The 12036-nt window shown below is 38.9% G+C and overlaps 1 protein-coding gene across 1 annotated transcript; it reads left to right on the plus strand.

Moving 5' to 3' along the window:
- The first annotated feature begins 2986 nt into the window (after nucleotides 1-2986).
- Nucleotides 2987-6302, plus strand: aen.S (apoptosis enhancing nuclease S homeolog). Its single transcript, XM_018254671.2, has 2 exons — nucleotides 2987-4722; nucleotides 5970-6302. Exons 1-2 carry the CDS (start codon nucleotides 4657-4659, stop codon nucleotides 6174-6176), a joined length of 273 nt encoding a protein of 90 aa, XP_018110160.1. The 5' UTR covers nucleotides 2987-4656; the 3' UTR covers nucleotides 6177-6302.
- Nucleotides 6303-12036: the final 5734 nt, after the last annotated feature.

Here is a 12036-nt window from a genome sequence, read left to right on the forward strand (position 1 = left end):
TGATCCCATGGTGACCAGATGGCAGCATGAAGGCCTAATGTATCATCCAGAAGAGCTGAGAGGTAATGCATGGACTGAATACATTTAAGTCTATAACCAAAGTAATGGAAAGGGAAGGAGCAAGCTAATGTAGGACAATGAGTAGCTGCCAACATTTGAGAAACAAGTTTGCGTGGCTGTAAAGCAAATTTAGGATAAGGTAAGGATAATAAAGTTGATTGTAGATTCAATGATTACCCATAAATTCTGAAAAACCTCAGTCCAAAGGGCTGAGACAAGGGGACACTGCCACCAAGCGTGAAGGTAATCCCCTCTAGCTGAGCAGCCTCTAAAACATGTTGGTGGAAAAAGTGGATGGCATGCCTATATACATACATATATACCTTATGTGCAGTTTTCTTAACTCCAACATTAAGAGAAAGTTTCCAAATCTTTGTCCAGGTTTCAGGGCGAAATGAGGAGCTTTGGTCTATATCAATAAATATTAATAGGCAAAGCCTCTGTTTTGGAAATCTGAAAGTTTATGAAATTGATCAAGAATGGTAAAAAGATTAGGAAGGCTAGTAAGTGGTTTAGTTAAGGTAAGATTGATATCATCGACATACAAACTCAGTTTATAAACTTGATGGGATTTTTCATATCCCGAGATATTTGTATCTTGGTGAATTAAGAGAGCTAATGGTTCTTAAGCCAATAATAAGAGGAGGGGGGATAAGGAAAATCCCTGACAGGTGCCTCTCACAATATTGGGTGTCTATACATTACTCAGAGAGCATCTAGAAAAGGGCCTGTAATATTATATTTCGGGAGAGTACTAATAAGTGGGGAAGCAATAAATTGTAAATTTTTTTGAAGTAAGAAGGGGGAAAGCCATCAGGGCCTGGGCTATAACTATTCTTCAATTAGAGAATGGCTAATTCTTTTTTTCCGTTGAATTGGGGACATTAAGGGAGAGGTCAATTTAGTTAACTTCCATTACTGGTAACTGCCAGTAATGCTTCTTTATCTTAATGGGGATGTTGGGGAACAAAAGAATATACATTTGTATAAAAGTCATGTAACTACAGTATATAAGACAGAGCTTTAGCCAATGTCCCTTCAGCTGTCTTAAAGGATAAGTAAACCTTAAAAATAAGTGGATGTAAAATTGATGAGGGTGCTATTCTAAGCACTTTTACAATGTACATTCATTATTTATTTATTTTTTCATTCCAAGATATTAAGGGATACATGTACTGTTAATATGAATGAATTTTGTTACAACAGCGCCACCTGCTGGTGATTTTCTGACCAGTCTGACCACTTTTCTAGCGCCGGCAGAAGGCACGTTGCTAGTGCAGAGACTAGAGTCCTGCAGTGGGTCAGGTAGAAGCAAAAAAGCAGCTAACCTGTGGGTTGCATGTAGAAGTTTCGGGTGCAGGTATAGACAAGGGTTGGCGGTTCTGCAGGTTTGCGGGTCGGTCTTCTCAATAGTAAGTTTTACTCCTTACTTTGATCATGCACACTTCTGATGATGTCACTTCTGGTTCACAATGGCAGCACTTCCTGATTCTTAATGGTCAGTGGGTAGTGGGTAAGAATGTGGGTTGCGTGTCTCGCGTCAGGACTGACACTGTGCTCTCTGCCCTAGAAGAGGTTTTGATAACTGGAAGTGTGGCTCTTAAAGGGGAAGGAAACCTAGTCGGTGCAAACCCCCTACCCCCCCTCCCGTTTGTTGCCCACCCTCCCTCCTCCCCCCTGGCCTACCCGTCCCGCTGGGCAAATGCCCCTAACTTGTTACTTAACCTTCTGCGCAGGTCCAGTCCAGGGAGTTCACAGACAACATCTTCTTCCACGCGATCTTCTTCCTGCTTTGAACGGCACATGCGCAGTAGGATCATTTCGCCGGTATGATCTACTGTGCATGCGTGTGACTTTTGGCGCATGCGCAGTAGATCCGTACCGGCAAAATGATCCTACTACACATGCGCCAAAACGCCGTTCACAGCAGGAAGAAGATCGCGTGGAAGAAGATGTCCTTAGCATGCTACAGCGAAGCCGGTAGAGAAACACATGGAGTTATAGAGTCTGCCTTGTCAAAGTAGGTAAACTAGGTATGTACATAACCACTTGTAATAGTAAGCGCATATTTATCATAACTGGTTATTTCTCCTGCATGGAGAATTCTAGGAGGTGTAGTTTTAGGTAACCCTATTATTCCCTCTAGCCTGAAACACTCTAAATAAACTCGGCAGATGAATAGATGTACATTTGTGCTGTCATGTCTCTTTTCATTAAGGCTCCACTTAACGAGCAGATCTAGTAGCAGAATTGGGAGGCCATTTATTGCTCTCATTTCTGCCTCTAGACTGCAGCAAATTTGCCCAGTGTTTATAAATGAGCCCCACTGAGTCACTGTGCCTCTCATATTCATTGCATTATAAGTAATTATGTGGCAGAATTATCACTCACTTCCTTGGTGTATCATACCCTTCTAAAGTCATTCTGTAGCCTCATGCCTATATAAGGCATTGGAACTCCTGTGTGACTTCTAATATGCCAACGTTCCCGAGTTTCTACGTTATTTTACATATAACCACAGAGCGATTAATTGCAAGGTCAGTACTAAAACATTTCACTCTGTAGCATGGAATACCCAGACTCTGGGTCCCAGATAAACTGTCAAAGGCAGCTGCTACCAGAAGCACACTAGAAGCAGTCTAATTAAAAAAAACAAAAACTTTTGAAAATGTTTTATTAATGATTTAGTTGGTTTTTCAAATATGTGTTTTGCAGATAAGCTGCTTTTTTTAAAGCTTTTATAAATTCAGAGAACTCAATTTAGAGAAATAAAGTCTTCACTTGTTACACTCTTATCATTTTGGGCTTCTCTGCCAGCCCAATGCAACCATAGCCCTTTAGAAGTGAAGACTAAGGGGGTGATGTAATAAAAGGCACTTTGTTTGACCAGGAGCAGTAACCCATAGCAACCAATCAGCAGGTACAATTTACTGTTCATCTGTTTAAAAGCAAACATCTTGTTGGTTGCTATGGGTTACTGCTCTACTTTTATTACACCCAGGAGTAAGCACACAGGTTGTTTTCCTGGTGTACACATATGTCAGGGGAAAGAAGACATTCTGCTGCCTTCAAGCATGGGATCAGCCTGTCAGCAAAGACACAGAGTAGATTTCAGCATGAAAACACACACTTTACATTTTTGCATCTGTTTGTTTGCTGACTGGCTAATTCTTTGCCTGAACACACAAATACAGGGGCGGAGACAGCTGAACGACTTTTCTCGGCATATGAATGCTAGTTCTGAAAACATCAGAGCTCTGAAAGGAATATAATCGGAATGGTCTTGTTGGTTTCCACAACAGGAAGGTATATGTTGAGCTTCCAGTATGCAAATGAGCCTTCTGCCATTAGCCTAAACATTGCACATGCTCTGGGCTGCTGTATATTACCTGAAATTCACAATATTCGTGTGACTATGCATATGCAAATTAGAATTTGATTTGGTTCGAATCTTTCGCGAAGGATTTAAGGGTTCAGCAGAATCCAAAATTGTGGATTTGGTGCATCCCTAACATTAACCATAACTATAGCTATAGCATATAGGTTTTTCTAAAGGATTTGCCCTGTAGAACCTACCTTCTATTTTACCCATAATAGATATCTCTACCCAGTAGGCTGTAACTACCCATGCGTGTTTCCTAACAATTACTACCCATTGGTAGCAGCATCTGCCATGGACAGATTTCAGATGAATGTAAAACCATTTTTAGCAGTTCTGTTTGCTGTGGTTCTCTCTAAGATAACTGCAAAGAACTAAAACATACCTGTTCCTTGGGCCGTAGTAGTACCCTGTGGTCGTCTGGGTACTCTGCCAAGTGGCAGGTACAGATGTTATTGGTATCAACATTTTGTAAAGCTTCAGACTGGGGCTATCCAGCTACAATTTCCACGATATGATGGTCCTTTTCATGGTCAAGTGGTCAGTTGATCTATTTGTATGACATCATACATTGTATTTTTATCGAGTTAATTCATTTAAGGGTAATCTTGCTGTAGCTATAAGTATTAATGACTTGGGTCAATAATTAATAAATAAAAAAAAAAGTTCAGACTCAAAGAACATTAGGGAGGGTACTATAAAATAAAATAAATTCCAAAAGCCCATTTAAGTAAACTGATGGATATATAAATAGATATAAAGCATATTCATTTTTTGACCATATAAAAGTTGCAACCTCTTGATGTTACATCACTCTGTTTTTCATTTTCTCTATTCCTGTATAAACCATACATACATCACAGACACCTTTTTTTGTAAGCCAAGAATTGTGTTACATCATAGACCATGCATATGCTAATGCATTATACTTATGCAATTGGACTTCTGTATGAGAAAATCATCCCAACATTTTTTGTAGCATTATCAGCATTTCAACTCTATATTTAGCACGCTGCCTATAAGAGCAAATTGTTTGAAAGGCAAAAAGGCTTTTCCACCATATCATGTCATATGCAATTTGTGGTAATCTGTAACTTGCATTTGTAGATTCTGAAGATACTTGAGGACAAGCGAGTGGTTGGACATGCACTGCATAATGATTTTAAGGCTCTGAAATACTTTCATCCCAGACTCGAGACACAAGCAAAATCCGTTCAATGAAAGAAATTGCAGGACTTCCAGAAAATACAAGGGCCTCTTTAAAATCCCTTGCCTTTAACAAGGTAAGAACCACAGTTGGCTATGTGCACACTGAGTAGCTACAAAATGTTGTAGGTTTTTCAGAGTTTCACCCTGGTACCTTCTGATCTAAGAATAACATTTTGGCCTTATATACTACGAAGGCAGTTTCCTATTAAGTGTGACTGGAAGATGTTACAGGAAATTCACTTAAAATATTTATCTTTCTCCTAACTATAGAAAATATCTTCTGCAGTTGCCCTTTAATAAAGGGACACATGAGACCGGTTATCTCTGTACCAGCTGTAAGGAATACAAAGAAGTTATGCTTTCATTTTAAACCCTATTAACCAAGGTTATAATTGTAGTCAGCCAGTCTGAGACTCAATGGCACTTCACACATCGCTTAAGCCAGAAACACTTTCATAGAGAGAAGGGCATGAGGTAACCACACTCCTGCACCTCTTAATATATTTATTACACAAATGAAAAGGCAAATAAAAAATGTTGCATGGCATCCTTTCAGGAAACAGTAAAGTATAGGACTAAAAAAATGTATAGGTTTAAAGTACATATACAGAGTTCAGCTTAAACATTTCAGTTCAGATTCTATAACAGTTACATGCAGGGTTGCCACATTTACTGAAAAAAATTACCGGCCGGTGGGGGGCGGGCACAAAAAGGGGACGGACCATGACGCAAAAGTGGGCTGGGATACGCAGTGTGCCATGAAAGGGGGCGGAGCAACATCGTCCCGATGTCAAGAACACTGCAAAAAAGATAAGTTCTGTGCGAATTGGGGGCAGGCCGAGGGCTTTTTTTAAAGGGTATTACAAATTACCGGCAACTGCATTGCCGGTAAATTTGTAATACTGGCCCCGGCCTTGGCAGGTGTTTTTTGGCGGGTGGCAACCCTAGTTACATGTGGTGTTACTCATAATGCCAACACTTACTCTACAACTATAACTCTCTCTGTCTATTCAGTTTGTTTAATATGATATTTAACGGGATTATGTCACAACAATAGCCTGCCTGAAAGCAGTTCCGTAGTGCAGCACTGACTGAAAGCACATGACCGGGCAAAATGACCTGAGATGGCTCCTACACACCAATATTACAAGTGGAAAAAATATACTTGTTGGTTCAGTAATAAAATTGTATATGGTGGAGTGAATTATTTGCAGCGGAAATTTAGAAATAAAAACTGCACCATAAAAATCATGACAGTATCCTTTTAAGCTTACATTGGAATGAACTGTTGTATATGTCTTGTCCTTCTCCTTTGCCTCAGGTTGTCAGAAATGGCCATTGTTCTGTAGAAGATGCCCAAGCCTCTTTGGAACTGTACAAATTAGTTGAGGATCAACGGGAGGAGATGCTTCGGAGTTGCTCCCAAATCAGCTCTTCCACTAGTCCAAAAACAAGTGAGGTGTCGGACAATGACTATTACATGGGCGATCATTATTGGCCAGCAGACTTAAACGATGACTCTAAATGAAGTACCACTTCGACATGAATAGACAGACCAATTTGCATTAAACTTATTTATTGAGGATTAGTGATGGGCGAATTTGCGCCGTTTCGCTTCGCCGAAAAATTCGCGAAACGGCGAAAAATTCGCGAAACGGCGCCGGCGTCTCGTTTTTGATGCCGACGCCCGTTTTCCCGACGCCGGCGCCCGTTTTTTCAGCGAATTTTCGCGGGAGTTTCGCGAATTTATTCGCTGGCGGCGAATCGCGCAAATTCGCCGCGAATTCGTGCCTGGCGAATAAATTCGCCCATCACTATTGAGGATCTGAGATACAGTACAGAGATGGGATCTGTTTTCTGGAAACCTGATATCCAGAAAGCTAAAATCCTGCAATTCCATTTCTCATTGTAGTTATTCAGTTTGATATATACTAATATCAATTATAAATAATATTAAGGTGTGTTCTGTTACACACACATCCCTTTTGTTGAAAACCCTAAGTCTTATGTATTATGGATAATAGGTCCCATACTTGTAGATCTGTAATTACAGTTGCATTCACTAAACCTCATTCTAGACATGTTGACTTTCTAGGATTTTAAGATTAAATCTGCTGGAGCATTTTTTTTGTGCACCACTGGAAACATGAAAATATTTATATAGGTGCTCCTTTCCCTTTATGATGTCCAGACTTTGTATCCCTTTGTAATACAGGTATGGGATCCGTTATCCGGAAACCCGTTATCCAGAAAGTTCTGAATTACGGAAAGGCCGTCTCCCATGGACTCCATTGTAATCAAATAATCAAATCTTTAAAAATTATTTCCTTTTTCTCTGTAATAATATAACAGTAGCTTGTACTTGATCCCAACTAAGATATAATTAATCCTTATTGGAAGCAAAACCATTTTATTGGGTTTATTTAATGTTTACATGATTTTGTAGTAGACTTAAGGTATGAAGTTATCCGGAAAACCCCAGGTCCAGAGCATTCTGGATAATAGGTCCCATACCTGTACATGTGACTTCAAGATTGTGTGTATTATCAGAGCAATGCCTCTTCTTTTAAACTGTTTAAAAGCTGTGAGTTTACTAAAACCATAATGTTATATGATCACCATTTGTCTCTTTTTTTCAAGTCATACAGATGCATGCAAACGGCAGCACATAGAATTCAGGAACATGGACATATTCTTCATATTTACAGCAAAATACTGTGCTTTGGTCTCACAGTGGCAGCAGCAGCAACAAATGCTGTTAAATTCAATTTGTAAAATGTTTTTCAACCTGGAATTCTAGGTTGCAACAGAGAAACTGTTTAGCACAGTACTTTGTAGCCCCTCATCTCACTAGTCCTCTCTCCCTATCCTGCTCTCCAGTCCTCTTCTGCTATCCTGCCCTAGTCTCCTTCTGCACTCTATCCCCAGTTTGATCTGATCTATGCCCGCACCGTCCTGTCCCATCCAGTCTGTTCCTGTTCCACTCCTTCTCCTTCCAGTCTGTAACTGTCCTGAGTCGTCGCCCTCTTCATCCTGCCTAGGCCAGTCCTGATCTTTGCCCTCTCCATCCTGTTCTGCTCTGCACCTGAACCAGTCTGGATCTTTGCCCTCATCAACTTTTTCCTACATTTCCTTTACATGTTCCCAAGGCACATACAGCTCCTGCCTCAAGGATTCTATCCTCTCTTGACACTACCCTCATAATTTAAGTCTTCCATCCCTCTAACCAGTTTAGTTGCACTTAGTCTCTGCACTCTCTCCAGCTCATTTATATCCCTCTTAAGGACCGGAGTCCAAAACTGCACTGCATACTCCAGATGAGGCCTCACCAGGGACCTATAAAGAGGCATAATTATGTTTTCATCTCTTGAGTTAATGCCCTTTTTTATGCAAGACGGAACTTTATTTGCTTTAGTAGCCACAGAATGACACTGCCTGGAATTAGATAACTTGTTATCTACAAAACCCCCTAGATCCTTCTCATTTAATGAACTACCACTCCCATTTAGTGTATAACTTGCATTTATATTATTTTTCTAATATTTTTGTAAATGCACAACCTTGCATTTATCAACCTCATTTTCCAATTTGCTGCTCAGTTTTCAAATTTGACAAATCACCCTTCAAAGTGGCAGCATCCGGCATGGAACCTATAGTTCTGCATAATTAAGGGGCAGATTTATCAAAGTGTGAATTTAGAGCTCACCACAGAAAAACTTAATCACTTTCTATTCATTTCCACGGGATTTTTAAATGCATATGTATCAAATAGTGAACTCCATTGATAAATAGGATTCTAATAATCCCTTGGGAATGAATATAAAGCGTTTGTTGTTCTGTGGGTGATCAATTTGGGTTAAGGTCGAGTGCGAGTCAGAACAGGAAAGTACGCTCTTCCTCTGCTCCCTGTCTTCTAACCAGAAGGGAAAAAACAGACATAGGGGTATATTTATCAAAGAGTGAAGTTAGAGATCTCAGAGTCTGCTAGAGATAAATTCCGCCACTCTCATTTCTATGGGATTTTGAAAGACATATTTATCAAAGGGTGAATAATACTTTTTTTAAAAATCCCAAGAGAGTGTCAGAATTTCACACTAGTGGACTGTGGAGATCTCTAACTTCACTCTGATAAATATACCCAAAAGAGGAATCAATAAACTGGCCACCTCTATTGCAAACAATTCTTATCAAAATGTTATTTCTTTTAAGAAATATACATAAACATTGATATGTATTTCATTAAAGAACAACCATTTCTGTGCTGTCTTCGAGCAAATGACCTTGTAAGTAGCCAATTTAAACCCAATTTTAAGGCATAAAGTGTATTTGTCTTGAGTGCCTGCAGATTCTAAGGGGTGTGTTTTAATTGGGCCCTTTCTCACATAAGGGATTACTGATTTTGTGATTTGGATTAAAATGTTTTTTTTTTCTGCCCTCAATGCAGGATGACACAAAATCAAGGCTACTGAAAAATTTGAAACCTACCAGTAAAGTGACCAGAGGCCATGAACAGCAACCCAACTGGAGTGTGCAAACGATGGCAACAAGGCCTAGCATAAAACCTATTTTTATTTTGCTCAGTACTTTTTTCTGATTGCAATCCCCATTAATTAAATGGAATACAGAAGGGAAAAAACTGCTTTATAATAAAACGCGCTGGGATTCCAACAGAAAAAGATGATTACTGCAAGCACAAATACTTAAGATCTACAATGAACCATTGTGCAGAATAATGTGCCATTATTAGTCTACTCTGCACAGTTGTATTCCTTTTCTATTCATACGCAGGGCTAGATCTGTATAGCCTGCACTCTGTGATCTGAAAAAAAAAATCACGTTAGCCGACCTATTCACAGCTGATGAGAATGACTTTCTAGTAACACTGAGCGATTATTTTGTTTGATTTGCTGGATTTGCCGCCAGTTTAATCAGTTTATAAGTGAAAAGGTTACGGTACAAACATCTAAATACAAAGTAAGAGATGCAATAACAAAAAGACATTTTATTTTTACATTTCCGTGCCCATTCATCATAAATTGTGTACAGTTGTCCATTAGGTATAGTCATAGGAGCGTAGATTTACTGGGCTCTTGCTAAACAGACCATTGTAGTCTTCCCTCGTTTTCAGAGGGGTCCTTCACCTTTAAATTAACTTTTAGTATGATGTAGAGAGTAATGTTTTTTATTTTTTCAGCTTGTATTTAGCAGCAGCTCTCCAGTTTGCAATTTCATGCACTGATTTGAATAAGTTTTCAGAAAAGCCACCAAAATGTTAGCAGAAAACAGAATTTGCAATTGTTTATAGCAATATTAAGTGCACATCTACTTTTTTTGTTGACTACTGAATCACACACCAAATCACACTTCCCAAATAGACTACTCAGAATATTTGTATTTACCTCTGCCAGAAAACCCAACTAAAAATTATTACGGTACGTTTAAAATCTGGGACTGGTAAATTTATTACAGGTATGGGACATGTTAAGGGATCTTTCCATAATTTGGATCTTCATACCTTAAAGAGATACTGACACCAGAAATAAAACAGTTTTACCAATCACAATATTGTATTTGCATGCTATATATACTGTACGTTTGATATAAAAGTGTTTGATAGATGCTCTTACATTACCGAACTGATCCCGCATATTCCTCTTTGAGGGGGCTGCCATATTTGCTGCAGTAGTCCGTTAGCATTAGAAACTGTCACTGATAGGCTGAGAAGGGACATTCAGAGGGGTTTACGAACTCCAAGGGGCCGATTCACTAAGCTCGAGTGAAGGATTCGAATGAAAAAAATTCGAATTTCGAAGTATTTTTTGGGTACTTCGACCATCGAATTGGTTAAATTCGTTCGAATTCGAACGAAATCGAACGAATCGAACGAAAAATCGTTCGACTATTCGACCATTCGATAGTCTAAGTACTTTCCCTTTAAAAAAAACTTCGACCCCCTACTTCGGCAGATAAAACCTACCGAAGTCAATGTTAGCCTATGGGGAAGGTCCCCATAGGCTTGCTAAACTTTTTTTGATCGAAGGATTTTCCTTCGATCGTTGGATTAAAATCCTTCGAATCGTTCGATTCGAAGGATTTAATCGTTCGATCGAACGAAAAATCCTTCGATCGATCGAACGAACGTTTAGCGCTAAATCCTTCGACTTCGATATTCGAAGTCGAAGGATTTCAATTCGAGGGTCGAATTTCGAAGTATTTTTAACTTCGAAATTCGACCCTTAGTGAATCTGCCCCCAAGTAACAATTACTTTCAAAAGAAGAACTATCAGCACAAAATGGTCAACACAACCTATAGGTAACTTTTGATGTATATTCATATTTTGAAAATTAGTTTTTTTGTGTCAGTATCACTTTAAAGGAACAGTTCAGTATAAAAATAAAAATTGGGTAAATAGATAGGTTGTGCAAGATTAAAAATGTTTCTAATATAGTTAGTTAGCCAAAAATATAATGCATAAAGGCTGGAGTGACTGAATGTCTAACATAATAGCCAGAATCCAACCTCCTGCTTTTCAGCTCTCTAACTCTGAGTTAGTCAGCGACTTGAAGGGGGGTCACATGGGACATAACTGTTCAGTGATTTTGCAATTTATCCTCAGCATTCAGCTCAGATTCAAAAGCAACAGTTATAAGCCATGTGCCCTCCCCTCAAGCAAGCAACTAATTGGTTACTACCTGGTAATCAACCAGTGGAAACCAAGAGAGCTGAAAAGCAGGAAGTAGTGTTCTGGCTATAATGTTAGATGTCCAGTCACTCCAGTCTTTCTACAATCACATTTTTGGCTAACTAACTATATTAGAAACATTTTTTATTTCACACAGCCTATCTATTTACCCAGAGAAAAAAGGAATTGTTTTACATTTGAATTATTTGAATAAAATGGTGTCTATGAGAGATGGCCTTCCCGTAATTCTGAGCTCTCTGCATAACAGGTTTCCCATACCTGTATTATTATTATTGACTCATATTTATAACGCAACAATATATTCCCCAAAACCATGGAACAGAAGGGTGTATACATCAGTCATTCAGATACATGTATGGGACATGTTATCCAGAATACTTGGGACCTGGGGTTTTCCGAATAATAATATCTTTCCGTAATTTGGATCTTCATACCTTCTGCTAGAAAATAATGTAGCTATTAAATAAACCCAATAGGCTGGTTTTGCTTCCAATAAGGATTAATTATATCTTAGTTGGGATCATGTACAATGTACTGTTTGATTATTACGGAGAAAAGGAAATCTTTTTTACAAATTTGGATTATTAGGATAAAAATTAGTCTATGGCAGATGGCCTTTCTGTAATTTGAAGCTTTCTGTATAATGGGTTTCCGGATAAGAGATCCCATACCTGTATCATACAA

The sequence above is a fragment of the Xenopus laevis genome, chromosome 3S (genome assembly GCF_017654675.1).
Source record: "Xenopus laevis strain J_2021 chromosome 3S, Xenopus_laevis_v10.1, whole genome shotgun sequence".
Taxonomy (NCBI): domain Eukaryota; kingdom Metazoa; phylum Chordata; class Amphibia; order Anura; family Pipidae; genus Xenopus; species Xenopus laevis.